General features: G+C 41.9%; 1 protein-coding gene across 1 annotated transcript in view; it reads right to left on the reverse strand.

Annotated features, from left to right (window-relative positions):
- Nucleotides 1-23,010, reverse strand: part of LOC120568588 (complement component C8 beta chain-like) — a 55,622-nt gene that overhangs the window by 30,025 nt on the left and 2,587 nt on the right. The window contains exons 2-3 of the mRNA XM_039816192.1: nucleotides 8,331-8,949; nucleotides 1,846-1,985 (exon numbers count right to left, since the gene is read on the reverse strand). Coding sequence (XP_039672126.1) covers nucleotides 1,846-1,985; nucleotides 8,331-8,400 — 210 coding nt within the window. The 5' untranslated portion in view covers nucleotides 8,401-8,949. The remainder of the gene's footprint in view (nucleotides 1-1,845; nucleotides 1,986-8,330; nucleotides 8,950-23,010) is intronic.

Raw genomic sequence — 23,010 nt, forward strand, 5'->3', positions numbered from 1 at the left:
GGGAAAAAGTTGTTTTAATGGACATATCCTTTAATGGACATATCCTTTGGAATGGATATGGGTGATGAGAGGCTTTGCCTTCCAGCTATACTGCTCTTCTCGTGGGGCTTCCCACACATCTAAGCACCAGCAAAGTGTGTGAGAAGATACTTAAAAAATCATGGGTATACGTCCTGTTTTGGAGGAGGATTTATCCCATAGCCACCTACTGCAAAGATGCTTGTGCTGCTCCCCCCGCCCCCCACCCCCACCCCCTCCCAACAAAGAGAGTGATTGAAGTATTTCCTGCCTTTTACTTTGGACTCAGTACACACAGCTGGCATTTAAGAGGATACAGAATAAACTTCTAAGAAGAGGACACACACTATTTCTCAGTCAAATGCCATTTCTATTGATAATTGACTGTTAGCTAAACCCCACACCTGAACAGCAATTGTTTAATCATAACTTAGCAACCGTAACTAGGCAGGTCTGTTGAGCTTTGGATTTCTTCACATGTTGAAGTGGTGTGCTCTATTAATAGTGATATCTGGCATTTAAAAAGTTTGAATGATGTTTTTTGTAGCCTAATATTACAACAGCAAGACTGCTTTAACAGTGTTTATCTGCTCTAACGTAAGCTGCTAACTTTAGCACGTCTGCCTACCTAGTTTAATACCGACAGTAGTAACCAAACTAAGCATTACTTCCAAAGTCAGGGGCTTTTCAAACTACATTATTTTGTTGGCTTAAAGATTATGTTCCCTTGCCATACTTACAGTATAATTTTAGGAGAAAAACGCTGTTTATTTCCATGTCTTCACATGGATCATTAACTGGTGAGGATACTTCTTACATGGGGCATCTAGCTTTAGCTTCAGTTATTTGTAATAATAATGTGTGTAGTCATCAAGGGCACATTTAAGACCTGCTTATGTTAGCGAAATTAGGTAGCTAGCTACAGCTGGTAAAATCTGCGAGCCTCAGTCGTCATTCCAGCCAATGAAATTGACGGTAGCCGGCAAGAAGTGAGAAGCCTGCTTTAGTCTACCACTGTCTGACATCAAGGACCCATTGTTTTGAAAATGACAAAAAATTTCAAGTGGTAAATCTGCACTTGTTATCACGATAAACTGTGCATGTGCAGGAACAGAAAACTTGACAGGTAGTATTTTAATTTACAATGCATTTTACTAAAATAAGTTCAACAATACTCAACCCTTTCATCCACAATCACCAGTATTCAGACTTTCTGTTGGGCTGAATTTGAACTAATTTTGTTGCAACATTCTGTAAAGAACATTGGCTGAGTAACATTATCACAGTTTGCATATGTGCTATAACATTGAGGACTTTGTAGTAAAAATAGAAGGCTGTGACTGACATGAGAAGACATTCAAGAGGCAGACAAATTGGGTGTGTGTTCTTGCAGTAACACACTAAACAGTGAAAATTTCCTACTTAAGTGATATACTGCTTTAAGCGTCTCAACATAGAACATTGGAAGCTAGTGTGCCTCCAAGGTCAAAAAAGCTGTGCGAATAAATGTGGAGAGCTTTGAGCAATGCTAAAAATACAGCAGCCTATTAGAGGGAAAATAAAGTACAAAGCTGCTCCCATTTTGCAAAAGATATATAACCAACCTTACAGTAGCCACATCACAAAGAGCTCCAGAATTATATGGTTGGACTTTCTTTGTTCGTCTGGTCAGTTCTTTAAGGAGCTTCAGTGAGTCACATACAGGACAAGACAGCTCCCATGACTCATTTAACAGACAATACAGACATGCCCGAGCATGCCATTTCCAAATCTGACTGAGATGAGTGAAGAGACTCAATGATGTCCCCCACAGACACACACACACACCTTCAGCTTCATCATGGAGTCCTGGCACAGCTTGTCCCCACGCGCTGCTGTCACCTCATCAATCCCGATCAGCTTGGCCTTGTAGCGCACGCCATCTCCACGGAAACGCTTAATAAGCCCCGCCTCACTGCGGTCCTGACCTGCGGCGGGAGAGAAAGAGAGAGGACGAGAAATAAGAAAGAGAAAATGAAAGCGAGTGATTACGGGAAACAAGGATGTGAGCTCAACTGAATCCTACAACTTTAGTATCATGCCCTGCTTGAGGTACAGAGGCTTGTGTGTGTGTGTGTGTGTGTGTGTGTGTGTGTGTGTGTGTGTGTGTGTGTGTGTGTGTGTGTGTGTATGTGAGTGTGCTGATCTGGTATAAATATTTATGGAATCAAAAAAGCAAAATGAATTGCAAATTAGCAGCAGCGAGCAAAGATTGAAAGAAAATTTAATTCAAGATTAAAAATGGAGTTGGCTAAAGCCGGTGGACTTAATGAGAAAACAACTGGAACATTGAGAACACTCTGCCATCACCTATTGCAGGGCATTCACACAGAAAGCTTGGGTGGAAGGTTACGGAGGGGGCGGCTCACTCCTATGCCTCACCCACGGCCACAGTTCCCATGGGTGCTATTGGTGGTGACAAACCAGCTTGAATGGCTGCTATTGAGAGGAATCATCTCGGTCCAGCGCTCACCCATAATCCACAAGGCCCTCCCTGGGTGATGGATGTTGGGTGGTGGGATGGTGGTGTGACACGGGGGGCATTTCCAAATGTGTGTCTGGTTGGCCTCGGGCTTCATAATGTCACCCTGTCGCTTCTCCCTCCCATCCCTGTTGCTGATTATTCTGTCTGTCAATCTCTGTAGCTGCCCTGACACCACCTTGACACTGACACCTTTCTCATTGTGTCTCTGCCGTCGTACTGTTTTGATTAGGCTATGAGGGTGCGAGCCTCAAGCGCTGTCTCGTGCGTCTACAATGTATTAACCATCCCCTCATAACCTGTGCAGGGTTTTTGTCAGCCGCAAAACACTGTCTCACAGCCGCATTTATACTACAAGATAGCAGGATTTCAAAATCAAGGTCACCATCACCTATGAGAATTAAACAGTTTTCAGGCTCCATGCTCACTCAATTCTAGGTCACGAGCCCGTACAGTACATCAGTTAACAGCACATTGAAATGACTGGCTAAGCTGTGTGCAAGAAGAGCACAAGGTTTAATATCCCTAACAGAGACTGTCAGGCTACAATGAAAGACCGTATTACAAACTCAGAAACACACAGTAGTGCCATCCATGCTACATCTACACTAGAACAAATGGAATTTCTTCTTCCATTTGTGGTATCTGGCCCTATAAGTTTAAAGTCTGTATAAAGCTCAAATAAGCTTAGTCCTCATGAGAAAGTGTAGCAGTGCAGTGGTTTAATGATTAAACTCTCAGTGGCGTGAACTTGCATGTTCCTATGTTATCTAACATGTTACCTAAACATACCCAATATAAGCTATGGTTTTTAGAGCAAGAGGCAGAGTATGTTCATTGGCTTTGTACTTCTGCAGGACTCGTTATTGATGCTGAAAACTTGATTTAATAAAACCTTTATGATCAAGTACAGTGTCAAGCGAATTTCCTCCTCCACACATCTTCACATCATCGCAACTCAAGATACAACATATTCCTGCAATTTCCAAAGAAAACCCAAATGGAGGGAAAAAAATGCACTTGTCTTGGCTATGCACACCCTAATTCACGAGGGCACAATTCTCTAAAGGGGGGTGGGGGGGGGGGGGCTTGACAATGGTATAGTCATTAAAGTCTCTAAGTAAGTGAATGTAAAATCTGGGTTTAATTCAGACTTCTTTCTAAGCCAGAGGATAATGAGTGTGATATACAGCCAGTCAGCCACTCTGTGTCTCTTTAAACAATAACCAGATGCAGCCTTGCATGCACACAGAAGCCATGTAGAGAAATTAACATTCCTGCTTTGATGACAGACTCACTAAAAAGACAAGTATACATTGCTTTGTATATGCTGTTGCTTAAAGCCTGCAGGAAAGATACAAGTGAGGGCGGACTCCTACGATAATGATTGCTGTACCTTATTCAAACCATCCCTCATACAATGACTGGAGCCTATTCATACAGTATTATGTATTCCATCCAGATTTTACTGACTCATACACTAATGTAATGTAATGTAAAATGCATGCTGCTCCAGTTGCATTTTAAACACGATTGGTCCAATTCAGTGCAGCTCTCTCAGATGAGCTTTCACCAGATGTTCTGTGCCATTTTGTTTCTTTACATACAGCGTGCCATTTCCCCTAATAACACTTCAGGAGAGATTTAGAGGTTTATGCACAGATCCTCAGAAAAAGTAGGCCTTGCATACCAAATAAGAGTCTTGACACAGTGGCATACCTCGTACGATACGTGCTCTGGGTTCAGATTGAGGCGAGCGAGTGCGCTGTATTTGAAAACTAAAGAGCTGCGAGGCATGCTGTTTCATGTTGTTACACACTGTAAGAAAGGAGAAGAGAGAATGAGGTGAAGGTGTGTGTGAGGGAGGGTGACACATATTCCTCTGGCTTTCTGGCTTTACAATTACCCAAGGTTGAATGGTCATCACAATATTTCTGGCCCATAAGCCTGATGCTCATAATTTGTCTGACAGAGGGCTGCCTAAAGCATAGTCTGCGTCTAAGTGTATCCTACACATGGGACAACATGCCTGCCATTTGGGAGTCCTGGTGGTCTGAGAGATGCATGCGTCCTAGGTCAGAATCCAGTCTGGGACCTTTGTCACATCCTTCTCCCTGTTGCCCTCATTTTCCAACGATATAACAAATGCCATAAAATAGACAAATCTTCAGAAATGTAGCAAAGATTTAACAACCAGGAAATCCGAGGGCCTCAAATCAAACGCTACTATCACCCACCTGACACACAGGCCCAGCACCAGCACCATGGAGAGAACAATTACTGTTCCTCCTGCTCCGTACTGTTTCAGGGTTTGTCTCTGATCACAGTGTTGCATCCTCCTCCTTGCCACACTAGAATGGGGACAGTGAAGGGACAGATGGCAACAGATGGAGAGTCAGAAGTGCCCCTCCAGATATAAAGACTTGGCAACATTAAACTTTTTGTTGGGGATCTGGGCATCGAGGCAGCTTAACCTTTGAACCTTTCTGAGTGTGTATATGTGTCTGCCTGTCTCCTCTTGTCAATATCCCTGTCTGCAACAAGGCCACACACGCAATGCATTGAGCTATAATGAGAGTGTATGGCGATGCCTACTCAGTCATGTGTTCACCTACATGCGATATACAATCTTAACCATTATTTTGTGCACTCTGCACAGGAAATGTTACGTCCCTAAAATGAAAACACTAGGTATGTCCTATGAGCGCAGGGGGCTGATGCCTTTAAGCAGCAGTAAAGAGAATGGATGTCTGAGGAAGGCAAATCTGTCCCTGCCATCTGCCTCCCCCATGTGCACAAAATAACTTCCATAAGCCTCAGCAAACACACAGATACACACTTACAAACATTTACAGCAGCACACATTCCCTCATCCAACCCAACACTGATGTCAAAATTCCTCCACCAACTTTGGCATTAAAGAACGGAGCAAGGTTTTGGTTTATTGAATGATCGTTAAAGCAGTTACAGAATTAATGAGGGGCATTGTGCACATCGTCAATGCAGTGGACAGACCATTGAATCGCTGTAGAGATACACACAGGTATTGATGTGTGCTGGGCGGTGATGGGCGAGATCATTCTTTAGCCATTGGGGCTCCACAATAATGCTGTTATCACACTTATGGTGAAGCAGTGGGATTAACAGTCAGATAAGCGTACCAGCAAATTATTTGGTCAAATGTAGGACATAGTGTTTGAATAGGGGGAAATGGTTACTATTTGTATTGCCTCTTACAATCTTTCCAATGTCATACATCCAGTATGAGAGGTGACTGCTGATTTCATTTTCTTTGCCTTCCTCTGTCTTTCCTCTGTGTTTGCTGGCGATTCCGTCCTTCTCCTCCTCTCTCAATGTCTTTCTGTCCTCTATTCCTGGTCTCTCTTTTTAAAAATGAATCCTTATTTTTGCGCACAGATTACAGTGGGAGAGCAACAGTTGCTATGGAGATAGAGCAAAGCCACGGATGTAAAGCAATTCTGTTGATGGATAGATGGGAGCTTTGGCTGTACCATGGCAGTCAGAGTTTGCTGCTGTGAGATTAGATTTCTCCAAACAGTTTTTAAAAAGGAATGACATCCCTAAAACAAAACACAATGTAGCTAGTATTTCCAGTATCACCCTAAATGTTCTGTTGTCCTCTGGAATATGTTATTTAAGTGAATTATGACTAAATAAGCAAACAAAATAAGCAGCATGCCCATGACATGATAAGGAAAATATCATGGACATATTCTAGATTGTCCTTATTATTAAGAAATTCCATAGAAAGACAAAAACCAACAATAGATGTATCCTGCTAAAAAGCATCTGTGTAGACAACAAAAAACTGAATTGGGCAATAACGTACTTACTGGAAACATATTACAATAATGTAATTAAATTTTTCACTAACAAATAGCATTAGGGATCAAAGTTTACAATGAAAAAACAGTTACTAATCCCGGTAACAGGCTACTTACGACATCATTTGGGAAGAGATGGGTCAAGTACGTGTTGGCTTGGCTCAGGGGCTAGAGGTGTGGGTGGCTAGCCTCCACCAAAAGATGAGGAACATGCCTTCCAGTAACTCCACAGTTTTTTTTTTTTTTTTTTTTTTTTATTTAAGTGTTGTATCTTCATTTTAGCTGTTAGCTAGCCAGTGGTACAGTGGTATACACCCTCCAGGGTTCATACAAACCCTGCAGCTTCACTGTGCGAACAGGACTTTTAAAGCGATGCAAGCTGACCCCGGGGGCAAATTTGCGTTTCCTAGGATGGCAAAGAAATGTCCCGCATATGTGTCATTTATCAATCATCAATCATTTTCTATTACTACACACTTAAAATACTTTTGTAAAATTAGCTTTCTTGGCTGGCGAGAAGACTGCTCGTATTTGTGGAGCCTGAGCTGTCTTCAGAGACCGTGTTTTTTTTACAGTGTATTCAGGGGACAGGCAGCTAGTGGATAGTGAGGAGATGTTTGCTGTATGTGACAAAAAATGTTGTAGCCTAAAAAACGCGTCACATCACTTAGAGCACCTTTAAGGAAATTTAGCATTTAAAATATAGATATTTATGACCCTTAAAAAAAAATGAATGGAGTGAATGGGCTTGAGTGCAACAGAGAGAAACAGATTTACAGATTTATGGTTGGTGTTGGTCTTTTTAACAGGACATATTGAAAATATAAAATAATGGCAACCTTATCCTTTAAATCACACAAAGTCCTTCTGTTGCTTCCAATCCATATGCATATAAACAGTGGTGTATCTAAATACATGCCAACAAGATGATCCTAAGCAGTGTCCTTCACCTGGTCCCAGCCCTCTCACAAACACCGCTAGCTTTCTGCCTAACAGTCTGCATGCATTTATGTTGCCCCATTTCCATTTATATGGATCTAAATAGCATCATTGCTGATTGTGACAATGGTTCCCGCAGCACATGTGATTAACATGGTAAAGTCAGGGGCTGATAGCCTCCTCCTATGAGCCACATGGCCACGTGTATAATAGCCCAGCGCTCTGCTCTCCCCCCTCCACTTAACTCAAATCAATGGGCCCTCCTCCAGCCTGTCCATTTATCTGAGCAAGACAGGGCTAGTGAAACAGCCACAGAGGACCTGGCCCTACGGCCTTGTTACAGCGAGCCCGCAGAAGCCAGATTGACTGGACTAGCTGAAGTGGCTTTATTCATGGATTGAGAAATGAGAAAAAAAGGATGGAGAGATGGAGGGCAAACGAGAAAGCATCCTCTTCTTGCTCACTTCCTTCCCACTCCCTATGGATCTCATTCTTTCTAGCTCTCTAGCCCTTCTTCTTTCCTCCTTTCAGCCAATTCAATCCCATTTCAATCTCCCAGTGAAGTTTCGGAGAATGCCTCGTCCTATTACATCACTTATGCTGTTCATCACGGCGACAGGGTGTGAATTACCCTGTCCATGACACCTAAATCATGGTGCTACCAAACCCTGGGGCTACACGGAATAGCTGTTACTACATCTGGATACCTGGGATGAGACAGGGCACCCTCGGTGGGCTTGACTAAGTGAAGCTTCTCTCCATGTAGTCCAGCATTATTTAACTCCATCCAAACATGACTTAAAGTCAAGTTCACTGTCTGCCAAACATGAGAAAGCTGCCACTTTTCCATTTTGTCCTGACCCCCTTTTCTACTTGCTTCTGCTGCTTTCGTGTACTTTCTCTTCGAGAAAGTAGTTTTTTACATGCAGCTACATTCCAGAATTACAGAATTGTTGTACTAATGCATTACCGTGGCAGATTGGTTTGTTTTTTAGCATCTCACGTACCTTTGATCCTCCTGGACTCCCTTCGCTGGCTGGTTTTGACACCCGGCTGGAGCTCGGCCTCCGCTGACATCCTCCACTGCTGAGTCCCTTATCCTGCTCACAGCAGATCCACCATGGGTTAGCAGCCCACTAGCTAATCCTCCCAACCCCCAGTGTCCGGTTCCCCCACACTCCAGTCTTTCTTACAGTTGCACTTTGGTGAAGAAAATCTCATTCAAATCCATGATGAGATGTCCGGTACTCCTCAATAAATGAAGATCCAGCATTGATAACTACGCTCCGTCACTGATGGCCCATGATGTTTGAGTATTGCTGAGCAACACATGAAAAGATGATTGAATTATGAGCTGGGTGTTCCTCTCGAGAGCAGCCTCAACTCAGATTTGACATCTCCTGGAGTGTACCCGAGTTCTCTCTTTGAAGGTCAAGTATCACATGGTCTACTGTTGCTCTTTTCTGAGGGTCCACCTATTACTCAGGAGTAATTCCCTCCGGGGGAGACTGTAACATTGATCGAATCAAATATTGTTCTTCAGAGTAGGTCAGGAGTGGATATTATTCTTTGGTAGAGTACTTCAGATGCAGCCCGACAGCCCATCACAGTCACTTGTTCCGAGCACTGCAAGGTGAGGAGACAGGGATGACAGTTAATGTTAAGCTGGAAGCGGTTCAAAATAAAAAATAAATATGCCCCTTGATCACTCATTACAACATTAATTTAAAAAATGAAATGGCAGGCACCAATTTAACAAATCAACAAAGATGTTATTATCTCTTCTGGATCATCAATCCTTAATTAGAGCGCAGCAAATGCATGCTGTTCAGTGCCCACCCTTGGAGGAGACCTGTGGCAAAATATTTGACACTCTTGTTTTATGTACAGCTTGTGAGTAAATATAGAACATTAAAGCATAACTGGTGCTTCTGTGCATGCGATGCAAATTTTCAGAAGATGGATTGTTAATGCTCACAGCTCCGACCAACGGCACGAGAGGAGGGGAAGTAGCAGAGAGCGTTGAATGACAGGCTGTTTCAAAATTCTGGCACAGCCATCTATAAACTGGAACCCCCCACATTGTGCTTTAATGCCCTTGAATCATCTACTGCTAACACGGGTTCCGTGCCAAGCTGGCACCACGGCTGGCACCGCTTCTGTTGGCATGGTGATGGGCCATTGTTGGAGAAAGAAGGCCTTCAGCCTACCCCAGCCTGAAAAGAGCTGCTGCACATCGAGCACCGGGCACACATTATCCTGTTTGACATTGTGAGTCTGTGTGAGTGGTGAGAATGTGACTGTGATCTGAGTGTAATTTTGAATGTAAAGTCATTTTATTTTGATACTCTTCCTGGAAATGACAAAAAAAGATGACTTGTTAAAGGGTCACCCAAATTGCATGAAGCATATCCTCTCATGTTTGTTCTTTTTTTGCCCAGGTTGAGACAATGCTCCAGAAACAGTGTCCCCCTTAAATCTGGATAATCCACAGACCTCAATGTGAGCAGTTTTCACTGGAACTACTTTCTATCAAACAATAGTTCCTAAGAAAGCTATTCATAGGTTATATCACAGTGAGGCTTGTGGATTATCCACAGTAACTGGATAGAGATGCTGTTGAATTCTTTTAAATGTAAAACATGGATATCCATTCACCTCCACTGTATTGTGGTGGTGGCAAAAATCTCAGAGACAGATATCTCAAAACCTGGGAACATAAAACTGAAACTACCTGCATGGCTAGTAGCCACATTTCTGATCTCACCACTAAATCTGGTGTTTTGGTCACTTAGCGTTACCTGAGCAAATCTTAGGAGAAGAATCTAAATGTTAGTATTATACCATTTATCCAGAACACGCCTGTGTCTTCAAAGCTACTTTTGTGACCCCACAGGTGTTTGTCTGACCAAAGTAAAATGTTTTCTCAGTGCCAAATTACCATTTGAATACAATAATTTCAGGTATTGCGCTTCAGGTATCCACTGTTGCAGAAGTCACGTAGAGTAACGTATGGAGTGCTGAGGTCACAAATTGGGCTACATGGCTGGATATTAAGTGGATTTTTTTTTTTTTTTACAATTTGGGTTAGGCAAACATTTTTTTCAACATACAGATGGTTAGCTTTGTGCATTCCTGTATGTATGTATGCTTAACACAAATTGATCTATGAAATAGTCTCTCTACATTCTCATTCTCCTCCTGCAGACAAGTCCTTCAACCCTCCCACATTTCATTTCCTTTAAAGCTATAGTGCGTAGTTTCTGTCTCCCCCATGAGCAATTCTAAGTAATGACAACAACACTGTCGGCGCGTCCATATGATACAGGCTTCCGTGATCACGCACGCTCCCCCATCCCCTTCTCCACGCAGTTGCTAGTATGCAAGGAGGACACGGAGGATTAAAAAAACATGACGGACTCTTCAGAAGAGGTAATTATCTTCACTCGAGGTTCTGCGCAGGAAAGTCACCGGACGACACAATCTTCTGAACATAGCCATACTGAGAAATACAGAGAGAGATGTGTGGAGCGGATCTAGTCTTAATTAGCTTTGTAGCAACTCATTTGGCAATGGCTTGAGTGTAACAGACGTTCATTAATATTAAAAAGTTACGCACTAAAGCTTTAACAACAGGTCATTGCGGTAGCCTCATCACCACCGGTTCTCCTTGTGCATGGCTGGCTAGCTCTTGTGTTACCACTCATGTGTGCTTATGAGGGAGATAATGTCACCCAGGTCCAGGCGAAGGGGCAATCTTCCCATAAGTATGTCTCAGACAGAGCCTTTGAGTGCCAGCGATGGGAGAGGTATTTTCCATGTCACAAAGAACCTTATCAGAATGTAATTTTCATTACCAACGACGGAGATATGCCTCATTGTATTAGACGGAAGAGCGATTTAATGTGATGTACGGCTGCTTGTCAAAACCAATGCTATCTAGGTCACCCAGACTCCCCAATCTGCTCTGTGTTTTAACAGCTCCCAGTGTCTCTTATGATTTGGGTCAGGGTTAACGAGCATCACTGGTTTCTCTAGCTACTCTGAACTGTTACGGATGTCAAAAGCCCTTGACAAAAGCCACCCTTTATTTATTAATTTGTTCATTTTAGTACTACCTCTCTCAAGTGTAAAGGAAAACTTCCTTGAGGGAAGTCTGTTTCATTTCTGCTTGCATTTCTTTATTTCCTTCCATCAACCCGGCGCTGTCTTTGTCTCTCTCTGCCTGCATTTCACAAATCACCACTTGAGATGTTTGTTTCCTGCTTGCGTCAGACTCTTTACCCCGTAACCGCATTATTGAACAAAAACAGGCATGCGATGTGATGTATGGCAACTCTCTCTTCCTTAACATTCAGCATATCAATCATGCAAGCCATTGGGTTTTCAGGATATACCTTAACAAAAGGTGATACAGACCCTGTGGGCAACATGCAGGTACATATATCTTTTCATGCAGCTTCCGTGTTTTGGGATGAGATGCGATCTGAATCTTTTTCATGAAGAAAAAAAAAACTGTCTTTCTTCGTTGTTTTGATCAGTTTATCAGAAAGATGCCAATAAACATCGAGTTGATGTACACTCTACCAGTCACATTGTAAATTTGCTTCATAATTAAAAATAATCTATAGAGTGGAGTGTTTGCTTTCAGTTCTTCATAATTATGTAATTAATGCACATTCATACAATTGGGAATTTGCTTGATGTGATAATTTGGTTGCAATGAAATAAAACTATAATCTAGATTTATGTTGCAGAGGGACAAAGGGTTGTAATTTCCAACAATTATATTGAGTTCTATCTTCCTAGTTGCCTCTATGGATGAAAGTGATTAATTAAGTGTGATCAGTCATGTTTACCGTCTCAGAACTATAATGGGCAATCACTGAACACGCGTTGATTTTGACATCAGATCATTCTTGAGATTCTTTTTAAGCTCCAGCATTCTTGTAAGTCACTATTCCTCCTGAGACCGGTGTTTAATAGACTGCACAATCAACCTCATATTGTGAGACAAGCTTCCCTGCATCCTGCCACCGATGAGTAACAAAGGTTGAACAGCCATCTATCACTGGCTATGGCCAATTACACCTCCATTCACTATGGTCCCGGCGGAAGGCCCAGTCGGTGCTCTCCAGTTTGCATGTGACTGCTGAGGAGCGGGGAGGCCCCTGTCCCCCGGACCATCTCCGTCTCTTCCTAGCCAAGGCTGGCATGGCCCGGGGCTTGTGGAACGTTTGTTCGACAGACCGGCTTTGGCACCTCGCGCTGGTCATCTTTGTTACAAAATGCCCCCCGGCTTATGGATTGGGACACAACTGTCACAACCTGGCCGAGCAAAGCTCCCCTGAATAGCCCTGCTGTGTTACCTTGTGTCACCTATGGCAACTACTGCTATATCCTCTATACCTAAAGCCTTCAATCGGTACTGTTGTGTTTATTTTTCCAGGGCCGGACATTTTATTCTATTCTACATCAGCTCTCACAATCAACAATAAGGTTGTGTCCAATAGCCCTTGAATCTAAGAAAATGTTAATTTGATTTTTTTGGACTAATTAAAAACTGACTAGCGAGTGGTTAACTGCCATGGATCTTTGGGGGTAACGCTGAAATCTATCAACCCTTCTGACTATATAAATTAGTGGGTTAATCATCTTACATAAAGTCATGAAGGAAAATATGTCAGTAACAAGAGTGAGGGTCTACCATGCTGGCAGCTCTGTGAGGTACAGCGGTGCTTTGAATTAAATGCTAACATGAACATGCTAACCTGAGCATGTTGACAATGCTAACATGCTGATGTTGCTGTAAGCAGGTATAATGTTTACCAAGTTCACCATCTTATTTTCAAAGTGTTAGCTTGCTAACATTTGCTATTTGGCATTAAACACAAAGTGCAGCTGAGGCTAATGGTAATGTCATTGGTTTAAGACCAAATCCTGTTAAACTAAAGTATTACGAACATTTAAATTTGATGTTGGCGCTAGATGAACAATTAGAGGAATGCTAGAGGAACTCTCCAACGTACTACGTAGTGACTCAAATTCATCCTGAGGAGGACATAAATGTACCAAATTCCATGGCATTGAGTATAAATTACCAAGCTTTAGTTTAGCTAGCAAAGATCTCAATAAAATTTACATAAATTGGAAGCAGAAGAAACGGGGACATCTACTCTGTATAGACATCGTATTATAAACTTGACCATTCCTTTTGGTTTCTGCAAGGATTTATCTGTGGGAAAGCTGATACTGTATATTGCAGCCTAAGAAGACCTCTCCTTTCTTCTTCTTCTTCTCCTCCTCCTCTGCCTTCCTGGCCTTCCAGGGGGAACTGATAGCCTCTGAGCTCAGGCTGTTCAGCCACGGCCCATTAGTTCACCTCATTCTGACAAGATGGAGGGCCTCTGACGATGGAACAGTCAAGTGTGCGAGCGGAGGGGTGGGGGAGAATACATACAAAAAAAATTCAGTTTCAGTTTGAAGCACTCTCATTTACTTTCTGAGGAAAAGAGAGGTCTCATCGCATCGGGTTCAATGGCTACAGCTGGTAAAATAAATACGTGTTGGAAGCTGTGCACCCAGTTAGGCGTGGCTCCAACATGGCCGGGCACAGCTAAACAGTGAGGAACTGCCCTCTGAAGTGCCCCTGCATTATCCTTTTTACCAGCTCAGCTGCACGATAACTGGGCCCAATTTAGATGGAAGAAGAACGAGGAGATGATGTGTGTGTGTGTGTGTGTGTGTGCGTGCGTGCGTGCGTGTATGAGTGAGTGACTCTTTAAGTCTGAGACATGACATAAATGAACAAATACACATGCGCTCGCACAGCAGAGGTCTCAAGATGCAAATATTAATGGGGTTCATTTTGAAAGTTTGCATTTCTTAGGCTGCTTCTGTCTCTATAACAGACATATTCAGGCTAATAAAGTGTCACTAGCTCCCTATGGTGAGAGTAAACAATAGCATGAAAACAAGATACATTTCCTCTATTTATTCATCGAATTCCACCCACCGCATACAGCGGGGTCTGGAAACGTAGCTGGCGTGAGACTCCTGGACTCCTCTCAGAACAGTTAATTGGTTGATGTGTCTCTCCAAAACACCTCCTCTGATGTTACTCAGTGGCTTCCCCGAGGAGTCTTTAATTCACTGTTGATTTGGTTTGTTGTTGTGCTGTGTCTCAGTGTCTGAACAGTGTGTAACAGGCTATTTACCACGTTCGGTGGGAGAGAGAGCTGGGCAGGCTCCAGAAGGCCTGGACAGACACCATGTTACCTCACAGCCAATCTTTTCTCCTTCTGTCTCTCTTTGCGATTTGCTCTGTATTTATCATTTTTAATCTCCACAGCCTTTTTTTCCCACTCTTTCATTTTCTCTTTTTTTCTCTCCCTCCCACCCCTGTTCTCCCCTGCCCTCTTTTTCTTTGTCTCCCTCTCTTCCAACATAATGCCTATTTGTGAAAAGAGGGTGAAGCATGTTGTATTTTGCTGCCACCCCCATCCCCTGCCTTCTTTTGTGAGTTACAAAAGAACTGTGGACACCTTGGTTTGGTCATTATTTCATGCAGAGCGTAATTAATGAGACAATTAGGGTTTTTTCCCCTCCCTCTGTGTTCCCTTTGAACTAAATAAATAGCCAAAAGGTGTCCTCTTTAATTGCACATGGGTCATGGATATAATTAAGATACACAAGCAGCCTCTTTATGAAACTAGACTGTGAATAACTGTTTTTGTGTTTTTGTGTTTGTTGTCCTGACTGTATTCATGTCTCAAAAGACACAAATGGGATTTAGCAGCACTGTGGAAAGACAATATGACTATCAAACACAACAGAGATCCAGTGTAGCTGAGATAAAAGTTGCCGTGATCAAAACCGCTGAGCACAAAAACATTACCTGCAGTCTGGGAGACCGCATTAATGAAGCTGAAGAAAAGCACTGGACAGCCACCTCAAAACAGGAACCTTTTTGTTTTTCTACTTACTGTCACACTCTCTTATTGATGTTGTCATGATGTGACAAGCCTCACAGACATAATGTTGAGGAGTAGTTTCACTTAATGTAAATGAATAAGTAGTGTGACATTTTGGACTAACGAAAGACAAACTTCAGATTCAAGTTCCTAATTGCTGTTGTCATTCTGAGCCTACTAAGGGACTGTAAAATGATTAGAGATGGGGTTTGAAAAGATTGAAGGGGTATGTATTTTTTCCTTTTGATAAAGGTAGGGTAGGCTTTTAGTACAGCAGGGGAGGGGCTTTTGAGTTTTTTTTCTCCCCAGATTTATATTTTATTTCAGCTTCCCCTTGGGTTGCTTAAAGCTGCCACCAGTGCCCGGCTCATTTACTCACCGACAATAAACTATAGAGTAAGTAGCAATTGGCTGGGTGTTTTATAAACAGGACTTTGGTTAACACACTTGCCATAATTTCTAATTTGCAATTTAGTAAATATTGAAAAAAACTTCTTTTAGCTTTTTTGGTCTCTCCCAAATCCTAAGGGAAATATAATCCCCGATCTATCTTTTCTTCCCCTATGAAAACTCCACATCTGGTTTGGTATTCCTTTCACACTGAAATATGCCTGAGAGAAAATATAGGAGTGACTGACGTTAAAAACAAAGGAGAGTTAGCACGTGTAACACTTCTTGCTGTGATAACGCAGATGGGTTAATTTGGTGTACTTTCATGACTCTAATAATTTCTTACAGGCAGCTGTAGGAGCTCTACAAAGCACAGATATACAAAAACAATTCTCCAAATGAATTAAACTGCAACTTTTGTTAACATCCCAATTAGAGGTATTTTGCTGTGATGTGATTTTGGTTTTGCAGCTGTACTGTAGACATCATCATATCCACAACGTACTTTCTTCTTTTCTCTTGAGGGCACCTTTGTTGAAGCTCAACTTCTCCCAGTGCGAAGTAACAGGTAGCTCGTAACACTGTACTTTAAAAGAAGCTCTCACATACACACACACACACACACACACACACACACACACACACACACACACACACACACACACACACACACACACACACACACACACACACACACACACACACACACACACACACACAAACTCTATATTCCCCTGACTACAACACAGTATGTGCGGGTGTAATTAGTGAATCTCCCACCACACCTCAACGTCTCTCATTAATCTCTCATGAGTGATTAGGCTGCTGCGACGTATGGAACCACGGGAGGCGTGAAACCGGGTGTGAAACTGTTGTCATCTCATATGTTATCGCACTCCTGAGACTGGGAGGATTAAACCGTGCCAGGCACAGCCCATTGGCAACTAATCATGCTGCTAATGATAAGTGAAATATTCGACTGCCTCTCATTGCAATGGCATCGCAAGGTCAAGATCTCGCACAGATCGCGTACACACACAAGCAGTGTCACTGTTGTCTCTCTGAGGCGCTGCTTCCTCGGTCGCTCCTGTTGTTTTGTATAAACTCAGAGCATAGGCCCGGTACAAGCCTGAGTGAAGCCTTTTGAATATGACTGTGGATGGCTGATTAGAGCAAAACATAAGGGTAGCCTCCAACTGTGACGCTCTGATGAGAAGCGATCTAAAGGGTCTCGTTCAGAAGACGTCATGCTGACCGCTGTTGCTGTGCCAGATGCTTGTCGCTCAGCGCAGCTTCACATCCAAACTACAGAATTTCTTCCCTGCAGGCATCACTACAACAGAGATTTCCATTTAATTAAAAAAAAAAGGTACGAAGTTACAAATTAGAGCAACTGCAATTACTCAGCCTGGGCAGACATTTTGAAAAAAATCCAATGTCAGCAGTTGATTGGCACTGAGTTAAATATGGTCTTCTGCCACCCTTTGGCTAATAATAATATGAACAAATGAAGGATAATAATGATGCATTAGCAAATCATATCTAGAAATGTACAATGTTTTTTCCATTAAGGTCAATCTAATAGGGTCAGCTTCCTTTAGAGTTGGTTATGACTCAGGCTGGATTTTCGGTCAAAGCAAGCAACTGCAGGAGGGCCCCAGACCTTCAGGGGACCTGAAGGATCCAGGTTCACAGTGTGACAATGTACAATAATATAAACTGAAATAACAGGGAGAAATCTAGTTGTATGGACTTCATTATTTCAGTTTTTATTGTGCTTATGGTGAATATTCCTGAACAAAAGTGAAATGCTCAACAAGAGCTTATTTTTGCCACGGGCTCCCCCTAACAGGTTAATCCAGTCCTGCTCAAGGATTATTATTTCTTCTGTTTGATTTATTTTTCTAGACAAGTCGTATTTAACAGGTGTTGCTGCTCTCCTAATTAACAAAAATGATCAGCGAGTGGATGAGCAGGTCTGTCTCCTAGAAATTACATTTACTAATTAGTTTTGTTGAATACGTTATGAGGGCTGCCTGGATTATGTTCAGTGGCAACGTTTTTCCAAAGGAAGTGTCATGGTTTTGTAGCGCACACAAGTTGTGTTAGCAAACTAAAGCACTTTGGTCAAGGTTAGAGAAAGGCCATGGTGTCTTGTGCTGCAAATTAATTCAATATTTAACTACTCTCACAATATTTCCCTTAACTTAATCAAGTTCAAGTTTTGAGAGCCTAAACATAACGCAGTTCATGAATATTTTTCAGACTTATTACAGATCTGATTTGGTAAATGCAGTCATTAAAACGTGTTGTAAATGTTTCCTTATTATGTTTATTAAACAAAATGGTGTCATGAATTTTCTCTCAAAATGTATCTGCTGTGTCCAATTAGAAGTATATGAACATCATGTTTAGGAGACAGGTGAGATGGCTTTAGGTGTGAGTATCCAGAGGATGTTGTTGGGATTTCAGCAAATGCTACTAAACTAACTGGAAGATGCATTAAATAGTCAAAAATAATGGACTGTTCTGCTTCCTTCACCTTCATGTTCCATGTTGGCCACATGAAAGTGATGCCAACAGACAACCGGCTTAATCCAATTTATTATACGCTCAGTTGCCAGTTTATATGGTACACAAAGTTAAAACTAAGGATGTCTAATATAATACAATGCAGTCCTGCAATAAATCCTACCACCATAAAGTTTATGAGGTGTTGATTCAACTGTATAGTTATTTTGGAGGCTGCAGTGTGTGGTACTGTTAAATTGTTTTGCATTACTCCGTCAGGACTTTCTTTCTTTTGGATCAATAACTGAAGACTAAATATTCAGAAACACCACAAAGACTGTCGTCAGCCTCCAAAATGACCGTGAAATTAAATCAACACCTCTTTTAAAAGTTTCATTACAGAAACTTTTGATGTCATTTAATGTTTGATCACTCACAACTGTAAATGATCCAAACAGGGGGAATGCGCTGTGCTCAATAAGAAAAACATGAATCAGGCGATATGAAATCACATGAGAATTGAGTCTGATAGCTCCTCTAGGCTGAACTAAACATCTCAATTACCTCCAGGGGTTTGAAAAAGCACTGCAGTAAGGAGATGTGGCAGATACAATATTTAAATGGACTGTCAGTGGAAGAAAAACCCTGCTAAGCTTATATTTGATTACATATTTTATAGCACACAAACACATAGTGCACGCACAAATGCATCTCAGCTACTGTAGTGCCTGCTGCAGCCAGCCCGCCACACTATTATATTCATCAGCCACATATGGAGCCGCTGTCCCGCCTGTGGGGAATAGGGTTGTAGAAGGGGCCGACGGGATGAAACCGGAAGGACCTCACTACTCTGAGGTGATGAATGCTCTGCTGCTTATGGAGCCTCCTGTAGTGCATCTGTGAGAGCAGATGAATGGGGAGGAGAGGCTGATAAATTGGGTCACACAAATGTAGCATTTCTGGGTAATGCGGTGAAAACGCTGGAGGAGTGCAGTTGGGTGGCTCACGTGCCTACAACTGGGGCAGAGCTGCTCCAACTTGACTCAATTTCCTTTCTTTGGCTCCTCTCGCACTCCTGGCATTATTGAAAAGTTACGCTTTTAATTTGCAAAAACATGCTTTGCTTCTTTTTCATTTCTTGAAGTCACACCCTCAAAACAACTCACACTGAATTGAAACTGACCCAAATTGAAAAACAGCTTTTTTTTTGGTTGATCGTTTGCTTTATGACATCTGTAGTTTTTGCTGCTATTGGCAAAATATAAACATGAACCAATCCTAGGTTAATGCATATATTTAGTCAAATATAGGCCATGGATATCAGGCCTTTACATAATGTATCAGGCAGATATTAACAATTCAATTGTTGTCTGCCAGGCATGTTGTCATCAGCTGATATGAGATATCTCCCTGGCCATAATTAAATTATAGAGGCATCCAGCATTTTTGCAGTAACATATATATTTTTTGAAAATTCAATATTAATATATAAAAAGTAAAAAAAAAGTAAATTGTGGATTGCTTTGAAAAGTTGCTAAAATAATTATCATTCTTCAGAATTAGTTTATTTAGCTTCAGTTTCATGTAGGTTTTTATCCTATGTCCCTGCGTTAATTATCTCTGTACATGACACATATGTGATTTTTTGTTTTTCCTTTTAGCTTCCTGTTTAACGGTTCAATGTTTTTGATGACTCATCCTGCACTCGTAGCAGATAGACATTACATTTATCCAATTAAATAGGATTTGGGATGACCAGCCAAGCCATCCTATTATGGACTATACAAATGCACTTGACCTGTTAGCTTTTGGTAGATAGCTATAGCGATAATGCAGGTTGGAGGTATGAAATTTAAGTTTTATTTATTTATTTTTTGCTTATTCTCCACCTTCTAATATAACAATGCAGGTTAAGGAGGTCAACAGCCCTCTGTATAGGTCCATGTTCTTCAAAGTTCTTGATAGCAAATGAGCAATATTGACCTTTGAAGAAATGTGTAAATGTCCATTACCACATCCATATCATATTCCAGTTTACACATATGGGCAGAGTGTGTATATGCCAGATCATATCACATCACATCACATATCTGGAGCTTGGCGTGTTAATTGCCCTTCTTCTCTTTGAGACTGCTCTCTGCTCTAATTTCATTCATTTTGGGTTGTAGAAGAGTTTGATTAGGTGGTGGGGGCCCGGAGGATGGGGTAAGGGGGGTCCTTTACCTTGGCACAGATAAGAAGACAAACTAGATTTGAGGGCGGATAGATCTTGTCGGCAGCACACGCCGCCTCTTGGCAAGCGAGGCGAAGTCAATATTGAGCGGGGGTTTTCTTACCTCCTAAGATTTACAGTATCTGGAGCTCCACAGCCTCATACTTCAGTAGATGGATGAACATTTCATACGGAGCCAATTGGCGCAACATGAGTTGAGCTGAAGGTCATTGTGACTCATTTCCACTTTGGAAGCTGGGTGGCTAGAGACAGAGCTGCTAAATCTCCACCACTGACTTGTTTTAATAGTACAAAGAAGACAGCTCTGTGAAAAGGAGCAGACTGCCACCCTGTGCTGGTACTGTACAGCACTGATGCAAAACACACATGTGCAGACTGTACAGTGCCAAAGACAGTTGAGAGTACAGTAGTAGAGAGTGGGTACAGATTGCCGCAGAACCGCGAGGCATATGGCGGGGCGCCCCATGCCTCCCAGCTAATTGAGTCCTAATGAATCACTGGTTTGGCATGCTACATGTCCCTTGTGATGGCTGGTGTCATTGATGCATTGAAGATACCCAGTCCTCTGGAAGTGAAGTGGGCAGTGACGGCTGCTCCGGCTGAACATGAGAGGCAGGCCGACACTGCCGGCTTCCCACTGAACACTTCACTCCATCACCAGATGTTACAGGTCAAGGCACAAGGATTACTAGCTACCCGGCTCCACACAATGGAAATAATTGTGTGATGGGCTGGCAATTCACTGGCCCATTTGATTCCAGTAACACTCTCTATAGTGGTGGGGTCGCAGCCTCATTGTAAGCTCAATAGGGTCAGTGCGATAGGGGAAAACACTTGTAGTCAGTGGTGCCTGACTGCTGTTTTTGCAGAATTTACATATATATCTATAATTGACTAAAGGGCATATGAATTGATGAAAACATTCATTAAGCTTTGACTGCCTATAGCAATAATTATTATAATTCCTCAGATAACTTACACTTTTCTCATCGTTTGTTCTCATTTCAACATATCATTTATTACTAATAACTGAAGTTTACCCTGATTGGGTTTGATGCTTTTGTAAATAGAATGGTCCCATTTTACTTGCAAGTCTAAATTGATATGGGAAATAATGTGATGAATTCATAGCCAGATGTGAACGGAAATAGAGTTGCGATTTACAGCCTGATTATACTGTAATGTGAGAAAAAAAAGTTAGTTTAATGTATGAGATAATATCGTCTCATCTGTAGGGGCTCTATTCAGTTTTAAAAGTGTTTTTCCAATCTTTTTCCAATTTTATTACTGAAACAGGTCCAGCAAAAAAGATATTGGAAAGGAGATGCTCATTTAAACATGTTGCACAGTGAGAGAGAGAGTAATAAGTAGCACTGTTTTCATTACATTGCTCTGTGTGAGGTCTGTCCACGCTAACTACTTTATTCCTCGCAGGATGATTCTCCTGGAGAATGTTTGCGTAAAAAAATATATGTTGGGAGATATTCGCTTTATTGCTGACTGTTATATGAGAACATTGATACCACTGTCACGATGTTACGCTAAATATGGAGCTGGAGCAAACGGATGGTTAGCTTAGCATAAATCTGGAAACAGGGGAAAACACCTAGCCCAGCTCTCTTCAAAAGGTAACAAAATCTGCCTAGCAGCACCTCTAAAGCTCACTGATTAACACTTTATATTTAATTTGTTTGATCTTATCAAAAACTAAAGTGTAAAAACCGACTGTTTTACAGGGTTATGTGCCAGATTATTTATTGGCCAGGACAAGTTACAAGGCAACCAGCAGAGACTCCAGGAAGTAGCCAAGAAATAATCCGGCATATAACCACCATAAAACAGCAAACTGTTTTTGTAAGGCTCTTATTATCGAACTCTTGGGAAGAAAGCAAATAAAAGTATTTCCCAAAATGTCAAACTATTTCTTTAAACTTCTCATGGGGGAGATCTGAGTTACTTTGTCTTCTACTTTTACAGCTTGTAGTTTGAGTCATTGCTTCTGACACATGGTTGTCAGCACCCTCCCGTTGCACTCTCAACTTCATATGCACCTGTCATGTAGATTACACTCCCAATGGAGCACGTTCATCATCAAACATCCCACATGCACCGCTATCTGCGCAATCTTCCCCTTTGGTTCAACTGAGGCAACCGAGATCACCTCTGACCTGCCTCGGCCAGGGGCCAAGTCTTCATTAATGATGAGTATACCTGATGTGATAAGGCCACCAGCAAAATGAGAACTCAGACACAATCATGCAAGCTCATTAAAGCTACTTTTATGAAAAATGTAGGCCACTCTGGCAATCGTGTGCCTAATGGTGAAACGCTACATTGATGTCAGTGTAACCCGTGTTTGTTAGATGCATTATCTTGGAGCACTTGGGAAATCTTAAGGGAGTTCAAGTTGAGGTAATGCCACTGCAATATGAAGAGAAAAAACAAATGTGATAACACACACAGGCTTTTCAGCGAGACAAAAGGCAAGAGGTAACGCTAAGGCAAATGGGCGAGACAACCCAACGGATTTCAGGAGTGCAAAACAACAACCAGCACAAAATGTGTCCCGGCTTTGTTGTA

Source organism: Perca fluviatilis, chromosome 11 (assembly GCF_010015445.1).
Source record: "Perca fluviatilis chromosome 11, GENO_Pfluv_1.0, whole genome shotgun sequence".
Lineage (NCBI taxonomy): Eukaryota > Metazoa > Chordata > Actinopteri > Perciformes > Percidae > Perca > Perca fluviatilis.